Here is a 15,465-nt window from a genome sequence, read left to right on the forward strand (position 1 = left end):
AAGGAAACATATTTGGGGATTAGCAAGGAAAGAATATTCTAAAAGCTGTAAGCGTATGAAGTGGAAATGAATGGGATGGAGAGAGAGGCCTTGGTGTTTTAGTTAGCAGGTGAATATGAACCTGATTATAATGTAGCCATGAAAAGAATCATGCACAGATAGATACTGTAGGAAAGGTACTGCCAATGGTTTAAGAAAGATTTATGCCACTGTAAAAGTAAAAGCAGTAAAAGTAAGACATCACCTTGAGAACTGGTCAGCTGTGTTGAGGAAACAGGAATTCAGATGGGAAGAGTGCAGAGAAGATGAAGACAATGGGGACTGAATCTCAGGAGAGAAAAACAGGTGGACTAGGCTGGCCTAGCAAAATGAAGGGTAAAGGAGGGATAATGGTATTCTCTTTAAATATATCAAGGTGCTAAATACTTAGGAGTGATAGCTATTTAGGTATAAGAACAATGTTGTCACAAGAGCAAACTGGAATAATTTGCCATGAGTAAATTTTAAACAATAAATTGGAGGATGAGTTTTAACTACTAGCACAGTCAGTTTAGGAACGGCTTTACAGTGATTGTTGGTTTGGGAAGACTGGAGCATGTGGTGGAAAACACTAATTTCTTTTAAAAGGGAGCTTGATAACTTGATTAAAGAAAATATATGATGTGCCTTCTTTCAATAGGAGGAGTCTGGACTTGATCTAGGCGATGTCTTTAAGTCTGTATTCTCACTAGATTAAAATCTGCCTTCTGATGCAACATATAATGTATTTTAAAGTTATCTGAATAAATCAAGTGTTACAAGTGAACATAAGGGTTTTGCTTATTTGTAGTGATGGTACAAAATAAATTAAAATATTGTAAGTACAACAGAGGCAGCGCAAATAGCGAAGAGACTGTATCCTAATTCTATCTCAGCTTGCTCATAGGCTTGCAAACTTTTGTTAAAAACAATAATGACTGGGATTCAGAGCTTTATATACTGTGTTTAGAAACTGCCTCCAGTAACTGTGATAGGTAATCAATCAAAAGGTATGGGTGTACTTTCATTTTAAGACAGATGCCTTCTGCTATTTGAAAGGTGAGCCATATGAACCAAATTAGAAGTTGGAAATATCTGAAGAATTTCATACTGTACCAAAAAATGCATGTCAGATTACATTTTAATTTAGTTAAGAGAATTGTAGGATGTATGTTTTGTTCTCGAAACCTATTTTTGCTTGTTTGAAACATCTAGGTTTTTTTTTCTTCTTTTAAGACTGTGAGCCAGAAGAGCTAACTGACTGGTCTATGGATGAGAAATGTTCCTTTTGTAATTTACACAAAGAAACAGTCAGTGTAAGTATGAACATGCTATTAAGCATGACTCCCTATCACCCAGTTTTTGGTCGGAAAGTAAGAATTAGAGAACTGAATTTTGCAAATAGGTTGATACTGCATTTTGACTCTAGATAGTTTGGTTGTGAGAGAAGTGGTTTGGTTTTGTAGTAAAACCTTTTTAGTGGGTCTTTTCTACTCAATAGCTCAGTAATTGTATATTGTAATGTCATTAGACTAACTTCTGAAAGAGATTATAATCTTCATGTCTTCTAGGATCGTGCATCAGTTATCGGTTCTTCACAGTCAACGCCTACGGAGGAACTGTCATCTCAGGGCCAGTCCAACACTGATAAGATTGAATGCCAAGCAGAAAATTATCTAAATGCACTCTTTCGAAAGAAAGGTAATAAAACTGTCTTTTACATTAAGTTATCTGACAGAAATCTAGAATAATCAAATGATTTAGGGCTGATTTTCATTTTTAACTAGTTTTTATTAATCTGCTGAATGCTGTTTCTTTTTTCTGTTCTGTATTCCTGTGTTTTTCCTGAGTCTTTTTATCTTCTTTAGTCTCAGCAAATGAAGCTCTACTTACCTCTTCCTTCTTGTCGTTGCTGTTAGACCTATTGCATTCTATTTATTATTCTCTTGAATTCCTGTTTGTTTGTTTTTTCCCATAAGCTACTCTTTTCTCTTCACATCAACTTCAGGTGCCTTTCTCTGGAATTCTTAAGTGTTTAAACATTTTCTGTTCCTAAATTGCTTTCACTTCTAGTTTTCAACAACAACAAAAAATCTTTTAGTTGAAACAATGTGTCTTGCAGGTTTTAAAAAGGAATTTTGGATCTTCTCCCATCCAAGTTCCTATTTCAAATACATGCAACTCAGTGGCTGAAACTTCTTGCCAAAACATAGTCAAGGAAAATGCAGAGTTACTGAATGCTATGCCCATTCTTGGTGCTCTGTAAGTTATTGCAGTACATGAGAGTGGCTGACAAGTCTGCTTGGTTCATTTAGGTCACTTGGCAATAAACTAGTCACTGTCAACAGAGGCTAAAATAATCATTTTCTACCATAAATTTCCATGTGAGGAATGTGAATGTGGCTCTACTCAGTAAATTCAACTTTCACAAGTTTTCTTGGATCTAGTAGGTATACTTGGATGTCAAAATAGATGAGTAGGACTAAGCGTGGCAGTTCTCCCTTGCTCTAACTTCAAGTAGAGATAATCAGTTATATTCTCTTTCTCCTCATAGGTGGGGGAAAGGAGAAGATAATTTTTTCTCTTTGCCTAGCTGTAGTATGAAGAGTGTACTGTGCCCTTGAAGCCAGAGTTGGTGGAATCTTTTTCTGTGTAGGGCATGAGTTTGTTCATCCTAGAATTTGTTTAGGGCTTAAAAAACCTCTGAACAGAGCATTTTGAGTCCATCATCTTTCCTTGGTTTTGTTTAAGTCCAGTTAGTTTCCATTTGAAATACAATGTTCATTTAAGTTGCTACCTCAGTACTTCTGAAACTTTTATTATACTTTAATCAAGGACCCAGTTGCATGGCATCTCCCCAGGGAGATATTTTAATAGGTTCAAATTTCTACCTTCTCAGCTTTTTTTCTTGATCTTTTGACATACAGAGCTTTTCATGATTGGCCTGCTTCGTGCTTCGAGTGACGATTCTGTTGAGGTGTAGTATCAAAACATTTGCTGTTGTTTGATTCTTCTTGAAAGGAGCTTTTATCATGGGAGAAATGAAACTTGGTGTAACCTCACCTTGCCCAGATTGAGTTATTTATGTGAAATTTCTCAGAAAAAGCTTTTTTTTTTTTTTTTTTTTTTTTTTTTTTTTTTTTTTTTTTTTTTGTGTGTTTGATGGGTCAGAAAGGTTTTGTATATTAAAAAACAAATAGGAAAGTCTTTTCAGATTATTTTTGTTGTCTTCTGAAGGACTTGTGAATTCTTGGGTAACTGGTAGTTTGCTGAAGAGTTTTCTAGGGTTATTGCCTCAGGTTAGGTTCCAGCAAAGTCTCATAAGTTGTTCAAATATTGGAAGGTGAAGAGGAAAAAATTGTTGTATCAGCAAAGGGCATGTGAAGCCAAATTATGAGGTATTTAGTAATTGTCTGGGCTTCGCAGGAGGAAGATGAAGAGCTTTATTAGTTGAGGGGAGTTAACTCTTTGTGTTCTTTGTGCTTTCTGAATTTTATATAGACTTTTGAGATCAGATCCTTAGGAAAAAAAGGAGTCAGAAAAAAACATTTGAAATAATTGTTTAGCTAAGGAACTGTTACTGTACCTGGCACTGTAATAGATACCATTTCAGTCTTCAAAAACTTGTTGAGTTCTTGTTTTGTCATCTTTAAAATGGAAGTAATACTTTCTTTCACTTGTTTTGACTGTAAATTCTTCAGGATCATACACTGTCTCCTGCTATCATAACCAGCACAGTTTCATTCAGGGCCTCTAAGAACAGCTTCTAAGACTAGTGAGCAATTTGTGAGTTGCATTTATTGGTCTCGTTTTAATTATCCTTTTATTTTCAGAACAAGTTAGTATATTGTTGGTTTTTTTTAATTTGCAGATTGTTTTTCTGACATCATGAAATTAGTGCAGAAGATCTCCAGACATGCAGCAGTGTTGTAAATATTGTTGTCTACTGAATACAATCTTCAGGCATTCATAAATGAGGATTGTCTGTAGAATCCCAGACAAAGATAATTGGCCTTTCCTTTGAAGGGGATGATATAATTACTGCCAAGATGGGTGAAACTGTTGACAGGCTAGAGGTAACAAAGTCTGGAGAGAGAAATCGTTGGATCCAAATGCTTCCAATGTGTGCAAGCTATCTTATGTCTACTAAAGACTAGTTTGGTAGGTAGTTTTCTGCAGGAAGTACTATCCTCAGCAGAAACTTCAGTAAAGCCAAAGTAATTTTTGTTATCTTCTGTAGCCTCTGATACACTAGTTGTTTTTGTTAAATAACATATCTGAAAACCAGCTGTTTTCTGCATAAGTATGCCATCCCTCTTAACCCACTTGGGTGTTGTGAGCAGAGTGTGTCACTAGACTTTTCTGCTTACATAACATATTAAAGTCTATCCATTTTCTTTTGTCAAAGAATCAGTTACAAGGAAAAACTATAATGTGCTATAAAAAAATCCCTTTCTTCTTCTTTGACTATGAACATTATCGAATGTGGTGTACATGATCGTCATTACATAGCAGAGCCATTGCTGTTTAAGAGCTTTATCAGATATTTTGGTGATTGAATTTTAATTTTCTGGGTTCCAAATGATGTATGGTGTATGTTCTTGGAAGTTTCTTTTTTCCATGCAACATTAATGTGATCTCTTAGACCCCAAAAAGTCATTTCACGTTTCACGTTTGTGAATCAGTTTACATCTTCAGGACATGATCCATCAAGAAAAGCTTTTGTAGAAATCAAGGAGCTGAATTACAGAAGGAGAGGGAGTAAAGTAGTCGGGTGACCTGATTCTGCCTAGAGAATCTAGGCAGCTCTTCAAATATCTTCAGTATCATGTTACTAACAACAAAATTGTTTCCCTTTAAGGCTTTTAAAGTTTTTTTCTTGTTTCTGAATGACTCTCTCATGTGCCAAAATATTTCAATTCATACCTATGACATTTCTTATTCCATAGCATATAATTGCATTTGCTACTGAGAGTCCTATTCTTTGCTTAAGCTATATCTCAGAGGTACAGAGAGGTCAAGACCTGGTTATGCTTCCTGGGCAGTATATCCAGTTTGGCAAGCCTGTGAAAATCTAGTCTTGCAAACAAGATTGAAGTCTAATGATCACATATAGTGTTAATGGACAGTATAGTAAAGAACATGGATTTGAATAGTTATGATGTAGTACATAGACTGAGGAAGTCTTGATCGTAAACGTGAACCCTGAATCATAATAAATCATTACTATTAGTCATAATAATTGCAAAGCAACTTTATTATTGCCTTTTCTTGCATTCTGACTGGAATCTTCACAAAATCACAAGCAGAAATCTCAGGTCATAGCATGCAAATGCTTCATTTAGCCTTTTCCGATTCTAGTAATATCAAGAGGACTACATTGTTCTGAGAGGAATCAGAGGAAAGCAGAGCTATCTTTACTCCAAATTCTAAAGACTTTTCTACAGGGTATGAAATAGTATGAATGTACACACATAATCCCTGGAGTAAATTTAACTGGCTTGTGGTATAAATTAACTATGTGAAAAATAGAAGTTCAAACAGATGTAGGCATGTAGATTTAAAAGACTGTAATAGCTCTAATTGTGACTCCTAACATTTTAGAATCAAAATTTTTAGTTCATACAAAGTGTATCTGGTGCCCTCTGCTGATAATAAAGAAATATTTGCTAGTGATACCAAACTGAGAGACCTAATAGTTTTCTTCCCCTAAAGTATATTAAATTGCATTTACAAATTTTGTACTACTAATTAATTATTTACTATGTGCAGTGAAAGACTACCACTGTGAACTTAAAGTTACTGATCTCTATGTGTTTTGATTGCATACTTGTATAATAATATACACTTACAGGCTATATAATACAACCAAGTGTGTGTATCCTATTCTGACCCCTCAGGAATCTTCTATTGAAATGATAATATTTTATAGAAAAGTTGTATTTACCTCTAAAAAGACTAATTTTTTTTCTTTCTTCAAAAATGGAGTGTGTTTAAAAAATATATAAAACTATCATCTTTTCTTTTTCCTTTTAATTTATAACATCTCTCACATTTCTATTCTTTATCATTTGGAGATATGTGGGAAATTACTTCTAATTTCAAAATACTCAGAATTAATTCTTTACTTCTTCCTCATAATACAAGATATGTATCTACAGCTTTGTCTGCATTAGGAGCAAAGCAGAATTCATAAGAATGGATTAATAGCATCTTTCCAGTACCTCTGAGGAGGTTCTCCAGAGGACAGGGTCAAGCTCTTTACAATGGTGCATAGCAGGATAATGGAAGATAACAGACATAAATTGAAACACGAGGGGTTCTGACTGGATATAAGGGAAAACGTTCACCATGAGGAGAGTCAAGCAGTGGAACTGGTTGCCCAGAGACGCTGTGCAGTCTACCTCTGTGGAAGTTTTCAAGATCCAACTGAATAAAGCAACCTGGTTTGATCCCATAGTTGACTCTGCTTTGAGTAGGAGGTTTGACTAGAGACCTCCTGAGGGCCCTTCCAAAATGAGTGATGATTTAATGACTTATAAAATGAAGCAATTGGTGCTGAGGATGTGATAGCCACACTATTTGCATTTTTGGCAGTTAAGCTTAGACTAACTGTGGTCTRATTCTGTGGATTGATATCCATTAGCAGGTAAAATTTTAGCAGTTAAATTTGTCCCTAGGGCACGTCTTTCAGATTATTTTGTCTGAAAGGAATACAGTTTTTGTGCTCTCAGATGCATTTCTCACAGTATGGTCTTCTATAGTAAATTAACTAAATCCATCAATGAGCAGTAGTTGTGGCAATTGAAAATATAAGAAATGATATTGTATTTATTTTTCCATAGGGAATATAGTATTTGAAAATGATTAGAAAAGAGTTAAAACACTTAGTTCTAAAGAAAATATTATAAGACAAAAAAAAAAATCTTTGTTATTCCAGCTAGGTCAAAAGATGTCTTTTCTGTTTTGGAAAAGCAGGCTTTTCCTGAGAATGTCTGAAAGCAAGTCTTGCTTAGATATTACCAGTGTGAAGAATCTGGAATAGAAAGGGAATAGAAACTTGGCAGTTTTGAAGGAATTTTGTCTTGCAATATTATAATAATTGATGTTGGTTATTAATGATAAGTAGATATTTGTTCCTGACTTTTGTGTTTCTGGCTAATGACAGACACACCCCACGTTCTATGATCTTTTCCTTTTTAAAGGCACAGACCTTATCAGGATGTGAAATAACCATGTTTTCCACTTGCACTGATGACTACCTGTTTTCCAAAACTCTTCTAATAATTTTTTTTCTTGACTACATGCAACAAAGTAACTTCTCATATAAACAGGGTCATTCCAACCCAGATATCCTGTAGACTGTTCAGTGTTGAGGATATTTCATATATATTTTGTTTCATTTGAGTTCCTTGATTACTTGCTGTCAGGTTTTGTTTGTTTGTTTGTTTCTAACTAAGGTACTCATCAGTAATTTCTTCACTTGCTATGGAAACCCTAAGATTCCCCCTCCATCAGCAGGCTCTTGTTTCTGTTCTTAGATAATTTGGTTTTCTATTTCCACCTTTTAACTTTCCTTCTCCTTTTGTTATTTGTGTATGTTACATTATCATTTTGACACAGTTGCCTTACTGCTTCAAAATCTTTTCTTTTGATCTTTTTCTTCTTGTTTTTTTAATAAGCTTTTCACTAAAATGATCAAGTGCCAGTTGAGCATTTATTGGATTCATGATTTAAGAATCAGGAAATATCAATAAACAAAGAAGAGTACCTGTGGCTGGGTGTTATGTAATGAGGGAAAGCTTTTTTTTCCTCATATATCCTCCAGCATTCAGAATTTCACCTCAAAGTCCTCCTCCAGGGACTCTTACAGGTATTAGAAATTGAGGTAGAGTTCTGGTTGAAAGTGTTTCAGAGGACAGGCTTTCATCCATAAGCCATCTTGTTTTGTAATGCCCTGCATAATGTCTCTTAAAGCCAAGATGTCTAGCGTATACTCAGTCTTTGAAAATGCTGGAGCTTCATCTTATCCGATAAAGCATTACTAAAAAGCCAGCCAAAAAGTATTGACAAGAAACATCTAAGCAGTCAGCTGCCCTCTTGCATACTCTTAACAGGACATCCCATTCTTACTGTGTAACTATATTTGCAGTTCCTTGCAATAACTTCCTGGTGAAAATGAATTCTCCAAATGGAATATGTTTTGAATAAGCCTCAAAAAAATTTTCCTACTCATTCATCTTATCTTGAGCAGCATTTCTTGGTTTGTTTTAGCAGTTACTTTCTTGCTGATAGATTGATAAAGCTTTATTGCCATAAAGTGCTTGAACAAATATGCTGTGTGATCCTGACATACTCCAAGCTATTTATTTAAAATTTACAATTAATCATGAAAATGTCTGGCTGATTGAAATATTCCCAAGATCCAGTCCTTTTGGTTTATCCATCTCTGTGAAAACAAAACTCAATCGATCATCTTATTTATCTGTTTCAGATTAAGTTAAGCAACCTAATAGCTTCCATCACATCCTTTGGCGTTTCTTTCAGGCAATCAAGACATAGCTAAAAGCTGATTCTTCTGCATCACTTGCACATTTTTTTTTAAAGCTTTAAATCTCTGTCATATTTTTGATGAAATCTGCTTTCAGCTGCTCATTACCTATGGACTCAAGAAAGAGCAGGTGTTAAATAAAGCCTTGGAAGGGATGTTTGCGTTTTGTGAGTGCATAGAGTTGAAGGAAAGAAGATAGAGTGGGATAGTGAAATAGATAATACTACTACAGATCTTTGAGTATAGGGAAATTGTGCCTGTCTTGAGAAATGATGTATTGCAGTCTTCTGATTACATTGATAAATAAGTAATACAGCTCACTTTTTTTAGTAGGCTGCTTAATTGTCATTTATGCTAAGCTAAATATTGTTTTTATTTTGAAAATATTTTGGTATTTCTACTTATAGAGTAATTTTACTTCAGTGATTCTCAAATGCAGTTTTAGTTACGCTTGTAATGAGAGGTTTTGCTTTCCTTTTTTAGCAGTTTTCAAATTGTTTTTGTTATGGTTGTTCATTGAAAGTCATTTCTTTATTAACTGATAGTTTTATTTATTATTCAAAGTTCTTTATCATCTAAACTGAAAATGAGTCTACAAATGAAAATTCAACTTACTAATGATAAGTACAGATTCTGACATACTTACGTTATTTATCTTCCTTCCCACATAGTTTAATTGACTTGCATGCTATGACAGTGGAATAAGGTAAAAACTACTCATGTGTATGAAACATGCTCTTTCAAGTGTCCTCCAGTTAGGAATACTCATAGGCAAAACTTACTAGACACATAAATTAATGTGTTTGATTCATTGTGCTTATGAGAAATATTTATTTAAAGAAAAGTAATTACATATTGTTTTCTTAATACATCTGTTGCCTGTGTGTGTGTTGTTTGTTTTTTGTTCCTAGATCTTCCTCAGAACTGTGATCCTAACATTCCCCTAGTTGCTCAGGAATTAATGAAAAAGATGATCCGTCAGTTTGCGATTGAATACATTTCAAAAAGTAGCAAAATTCAAGAGAATAGAAATGGTTCATCATTTGAACCAAGTCTGATATGTAAAAGTATCCAAATGAACCAAACGGAAAACTCCCTTCAGGAAGAACAGGATAGCCCTCTAGACCTCACTGTGAATCGAACTCAAGAACAGAATACTCAGCAAGGTAAATTTCTGTATCTGCTTATTTAATACAAAAATCATACTGCTGTTATTTATTACCTTATTACCTCTTATTAGCATATTCTGTCTTAACTACCTTAAAAAACTGTATCTATGTCTTTGCCAAATATCTATAAATTTTGACTATTCAAAGTAGTGATTAGTACATAGAAATAAAATTATCCTGTGTGATTAAAATCAAAGTTGAGGGAAAATTGTTATTGCATCAACTTAACACTTAAGAGAAATTAATACATTTTCCTTTAAGCACCAATAAAAAAGTTACATGAGAACTGTGAAAACATTCTTTCTAAAATAATTTTTCATATTGTGTGTGTTAAAAGATAAATATCCTCACTTCTGAATGCACGCCTTCAATTATTGGCATGAAAATTTCTCAACTTTAGAATACTGAATCTAAATCAGCTCACCTGTGGCTGACACAGGCCTGCTATAGAGTTTCTTATTTCATTTGATTTTTGTACATGAATAAAAAAGAGGTTTCCCTCCTGCTGAAGACGGATATTCTAATTCAAGAAAAAATTGTTTCCAGCAAGGACAGAGGAAAACAGTGGCTGAAGATTTTGTTGAAGAAATAGCTGTTAAGAAGCCTTGTGAGAATAAAAAGATAGAAGATACTGAGTGTTCCAAGATCAGAGTTCATTCTGGCTGTGTCAACCCTTAGACACTTCATGATTCTTTACATCTAGACTGTTTAAGAGTGATGGAAAGAAAAAAATTTTTTGTGAGGAAACTTTCCTACTTAGTGCCTTAATGATTATAGATCAATGAAACTTAATTAAGAGTAAAACAAGGAAAAGAAAAATAAAATGTCTTCATTGTCATTTACAAAAATGAAATATATTTCCTTGCCTTGATGAACATGGCTATCTAAAACTGGTAATAGTATAATCACAAGAGTGCTTTGGACTTTGAGCTTAATTTGGATCAGCAGGAATTTTGAGGGAGGATAGTGACTGTCATGTGCAACTGAGAGCACTCACAAAAGCAGCTTCTGTCTTTGGCATATGCAAGGTTCCATGTCAATCCAGAATTAAATGTTAAAAAATGGTACATTTGTCAGAGTGAAAGTGGCTTTCACAGGTGTATTCATAGCGATGCAGTCTGTAATTAGATGACACGTATTTTAAAAAGCATTTTTGACATGGATGTGTCTTGCTAAACATGCCTATTCTAGATGAAAGTTAAACCCACTTTCTTTTTGACAGCAGAAGCCTTAAGAAACTGTGAAATTCCTACTTTTATTTTGTGTGATCAGCAGAGACCAGTTCATGTCTGGGTTTAGAGAATACCTTGTGCAGTTTAAATCATGAGAAAATGTATCCACTGTGCTTTGACATGTCCCAACTATGCATGAATTACAGATCTTAGAGACTTACAATTGGCCACATCGATGTAGGGTTATTTGTGAGAGCAATAAAAGCTACTGTTCTGATATCAGCACCGTAGCCTGTTGCTTCCTTCAACAATCAGTTATTAAGAATAACTGATTTCAGCACTAAAGCATTCATGAGGGGATGAAGTCCCTGGAGACACGTACGGCTCCTCACTGAGCCCAAACAAATCTTTGAGTAACTAAAGGGAAGGCAGAAGGTGAATTGGGGTGGGGATGGGAAGAAAATTCTGCTGCCACTCTCAGCTATTTTGGAAGTCCATTGATCCTTTGTCCAAAAAGATTGAAGTATTGAGAGAGTTTGAGGTACTGTAATACTTTCTTTGAAACATTTGAATCTTTTTCATAATGAGGGTAAACAGCAAGTTTAGAATCATATGACTCCAGCAAAACATATAAAGCTGAAAATAGTTGCTTGGCATGCGTTTATTAGGTTGTAATTTACAATTTTTGTATTGTGCAAGATGCTGTAGATTCTCAGACCTTACACTGCTGTGTTTGCTGGAGTGTGTTGCAGGTGTTAAAGATACTAGTCTTGCTGTGAAGTTTAGTGCTACAGCAATGACTTGTAGTATCGAAACAAGACTGTAGCTGGAAAATGGTTTCATGTCTTATCTGGTAGCAACATAAGAAAATAAGATCAAGATGGAAGAAAGCATCCTGCTTTTTTTTTTTAATCTGTGTTCTGTTCAAGGTGTGATGATTCATGAAAAGTCGTTCTTTCAAGTATCTATTGTAAAAGCCTGTGTGTTGTTCTAGCTAGCCCTCATGTCTGTTGTTTTCCTGCAGAAAGCTTAGAGATACTATGGTGTTCTATGGTTAAAGCAGGGAATTGTGAAATTTTGGGTGTTGCTCAAATCTTGCTGGAGTTTATTTTATAATCTCAGAACAACTTTTCAGTGGTACACTAGAATGAGTTAGTCTCTAGAACTAACATAAACCTAACCTTTAGGCAGTGTTATGAAATTGTTTAACACTTTCAGCCTTTAATTGAACTGTAAAAAGACGTTATTGTGTTTCTAAAGTACTTTTTTCTTCTTCATTATGGAGACTCTCAAAAGCTATGCAATTGGTTGTTTCCTTCCTGGCAAAAGCTTTAATTTTTTGGCAATTCTTTATCTATTATTTTTTAGCTGTCATTGGTGTTATATTTCCAAATGAAGTGGCAAAAACAGAGTAGGAAGTTCAAATTTCTACATTGCTCTGTTGATAGATCCTCAATGTTGAAATATTTTGAACTCAAATCCTGTCCCTCCTGTGAAACAGATAATGGCCTCAATATAGATACTTTAGGTTCCTTTTTTAATTAGACAGGTGCTTTGTATTTACAGCAGTCATCTTTAAAATGGCTGATCCAAATAATAAATACCGCAAGCCTTGTTTCTTTACTCGGTGAATGGTTCTTGTATGTCTTTTAAGGAGAGAGGAAGAAATAAGCTTTATTTTCCAGATCAGTAGAAGCATTTCCTTGCATCAGTAAGACCTAGGCTAAGTGCTAGTTCAAGATCCAAAACAGATTCTGCCTTTGAAGATGATGAGATCATCTAATCTTCACTTCAAGAAGTTTCTTACTTTCCTCTGGTATCTATGGGCCATCTCTGACTCACTCCCAGAATATTCAGGTGCTGCTGTCAGACCTGCTGATACTGAATTATTCAGTACTGAATGCCTAAGCACTGGCAGCCAGGTACCTCTAACTGGCACCTGACATTAATAGTGGAGTCCCAGAATTATGCTCTGCTTTCTTCCACAGGCAGAAGTGTGGTAGTTTAACAATATACTTAATTCCTATGCAGCTTGCTGGTAACTGAGTTATGTTACTATCTTTCAGTTAGAAACATCCGTCTCCAGAAACATCTGCATCTTGCTCTTCGTTCCTAATCCATGTAACTCTAAGACAGTCCAGGATTCAAAAAGAATAATCTTCATGGCAAAATAAAATTTGTTTTGCCTGCACTGCCTCTGAAAAAAATAGGGAATTACTACTTATTTTTGCAATATTCCTTGTCCTCCAAACTAAGCCAATGAAAGAGCAGCTGAAGCATCCTTACAAAATAAAGCATTGAAGTGCATGGGAGGAATGGTCTTGGAATATCCTGGAGCAACTTATTATTTTCTTTTGCAGTCATGATGCTGAACTCTTTGGGGAGTGTATCCCAGCAGCAGCTACTTTGATGCAGAGGGTTGTTTCCTTTGATAGATATAGAAGAGCTGATCACCCCCAAGCTGCCAAACAAAGTAACTGCCAAGAGGCACAACTATGTGCTATACCAATACATAATTTTCATCTAAGACTGTTAGTTTAACTATACAAACATATTCTGGTTGCCGTATCTTCTAGGAACAATGCTAGTAAACTTAGCAAAGAGAATGCAAGAGAATTTCCAGAGATTTCTTGATGTCTTATTGATCCATTGTAAATTGGAACAATTAGTAAATGGAAGACAGCTGAAAATAGCTAGCAACCTGTGGCATTTTGCTGCAATAATTTTTTTACAGCTATCCTGTGGTATCCAGTGGCTAGATCATTATCACTGGCTTATCTTGAATAGTAGGAAAAATAGGGATAACCTGGGTCAAAATTCTATTTGAAAGATTTAAAATAGCTTTGACTCCTTTGAATAAAATGTCGTTTTCTCATCCAGTTTACCAATACGCATGTGAAATCACCAAAATTACTAGGAAGATCAAAATTTCTGAATAGCAATCCAGAATTTAGAAACACAAATCCTTAATAGTTGAAGAATAAATGGTTTCATACCTCCTTAAAAGCCTCCTTTGACTCAGTATGATAACTAGGATCACAGTGTGTATGGCTTCTTGACTGCTACATTCAGGCATACTGAAGAATTCCAATACTTATTAAAAATAACCTTTTGATTATTTTTCCCTTTTTTATTAAATATTCTATTCTCACCATATATTTTGGGAAAATACTATGCATGTTTCATGTTCCCAAGAATAAATTGTATACGCTGTAAATATATCCAAGAAACTGATTTTCTTTAATATTTCAACATGAAAAGGTCATCCTAGCCTTTGGCAAAAAGAGAAAAAAGGTCCATTTCTGAGAGACGTTTATTTCTTCCTTTCCTGACATATACTTGATCTGGCAATTTTGCTTTTTATGAAATACAATCCCAGATCAGCAAAAATTGGCAAATCAAAATGATAGTTAAGAACTTGTAATAGATTTTGGAGTTGTTAACTTGATAATTCCCTGAAATCATTGTTTTCATGTGCAGCAGCAGCTCAGAAAAAGCCAGCAAAATATGAGGCATCACTAGGAAAGGTTTTGGGAATAAGACAAAGAGCATCATTTTGTCACTGCGTAAATCTCATTGAGGTTTACAGAACCACAGTGGGGTGTTAGATGAGTGAAGGGAGAATTGTTATTTACCATGTCTCACAATACTAGAATGAGGTAGTGCTCACTGAAACTAGTAAGAGATTAAAAACAGATAAGTGACTTTTTTTATACAGCAGACAACAACTATTGCCACAGGACGTTGTGGAGATAGTGTCAGTAGATTCAAAAAGGGCTTGGACAACTTCCCAGCCAACAGGACCAAGGCGGATAGTAAGGACAGAGTGGGCAGGAGTGTATGCTCTGATGTCCCTAATCCAATGATAGTAGTTACTGGGAGAGTGAAAGAGGAATGAATTGCAGGTAGTGGCCAGGCTGACATGCTTTCTCTCACTAGAAGTGGAGTCTGCCACAGCTGGAGACAGCTGGCCAAGATGGTCTCACCCAGTAGGACAGTTCATAACAGCCAGTGAGAGGTTTCCTGAAAAACAGAATAATCAAAGAGGTCTGTTTGCCAGAACTAGTAAGAAATGTCAATTTGTAGGAACTCAAGGATATCCAATGCAGGCTCTGTTATTTGCTCTACTTTTTCCCCCATTTCTCTAATATCACCAGTCTCGAGGAGGTTCAGGTGATGGTAGTCCTGACATGTCCAAGACAATTTTGTAGATGACCTTTGGTCAACCTTGTTTATACCTTGGTATTGCTGCACCTGATGTTCTTGTCCTGAGAAACCAAGGCCAGAGGTAGATCCATTTCTTTGAAGTTCAAAATAATTTGATTTGCAGCAGAAAGAACTTCATTAGAAGTCCATAAGCAGTAGACGGGAAAAAATTTGAGTAACATTTCTATATTGTCCCATGTTTTATAGTATCTGTTTATGAAGACTGTCTTCTTAATGGTCATGGTTTCAGCAAAAGAGTGGAAGAAATTCAGTGTCTCTTATTAGAACCACCTTATAGCTCTGGTCCTGATGTCATTAAGTTCCTGTCCAGAATTCTTACCTAAATCAT

At 35.2% G+C, this 15,465-nt stretch overlaps 1 protein-coding gene across 3 annotated transcripts in view; it reads left to right on the plus strand.

The window, feature by feature from the left end:
* The window catches only part of LCORL (ligand dependent nuclear receptor corepressor like), a 69,860-nt gene that overhangs the window by 19,509 nt on the left and 34,886 nt on the right, over window positions 1–15,465 (plus strand). For all 3 annotated transcript variants that reach the window (XM_026081339.1, XM_026081338.1, XM_026081341.1), the window contains exons 3-5: window positions 1,255–1,334; window positions 1,590–1,719; window positions 9,481–9,735. In XM_026081339.1, the coding sequence (XP_025937124.1) occupies window positions 1,255–1,334; window positions 1,590–1,719; window positions 9,481–9,735 (465 nt within the window). The remainder of the gene's footprint in view (window positions 1–1,254; window positions 1,335–1,589; window positions 1,720–9,480; window positions 9,736–15,465) is intronic.

This window comes from Apteryx rowi, unplaced genomic scaffold, assembly GCF_003343035.1.
Source record: "Apteryx rowi isolate R43461 unplaced genomic scaffold, aptRow1 scaffold_543, whole genome shotgun sequence".
NCBI lineage: Eukaryota > Metazoa > Chordata > Aves > Apterygiformes > Apterygidae > Apteryx > Apteryx rowi.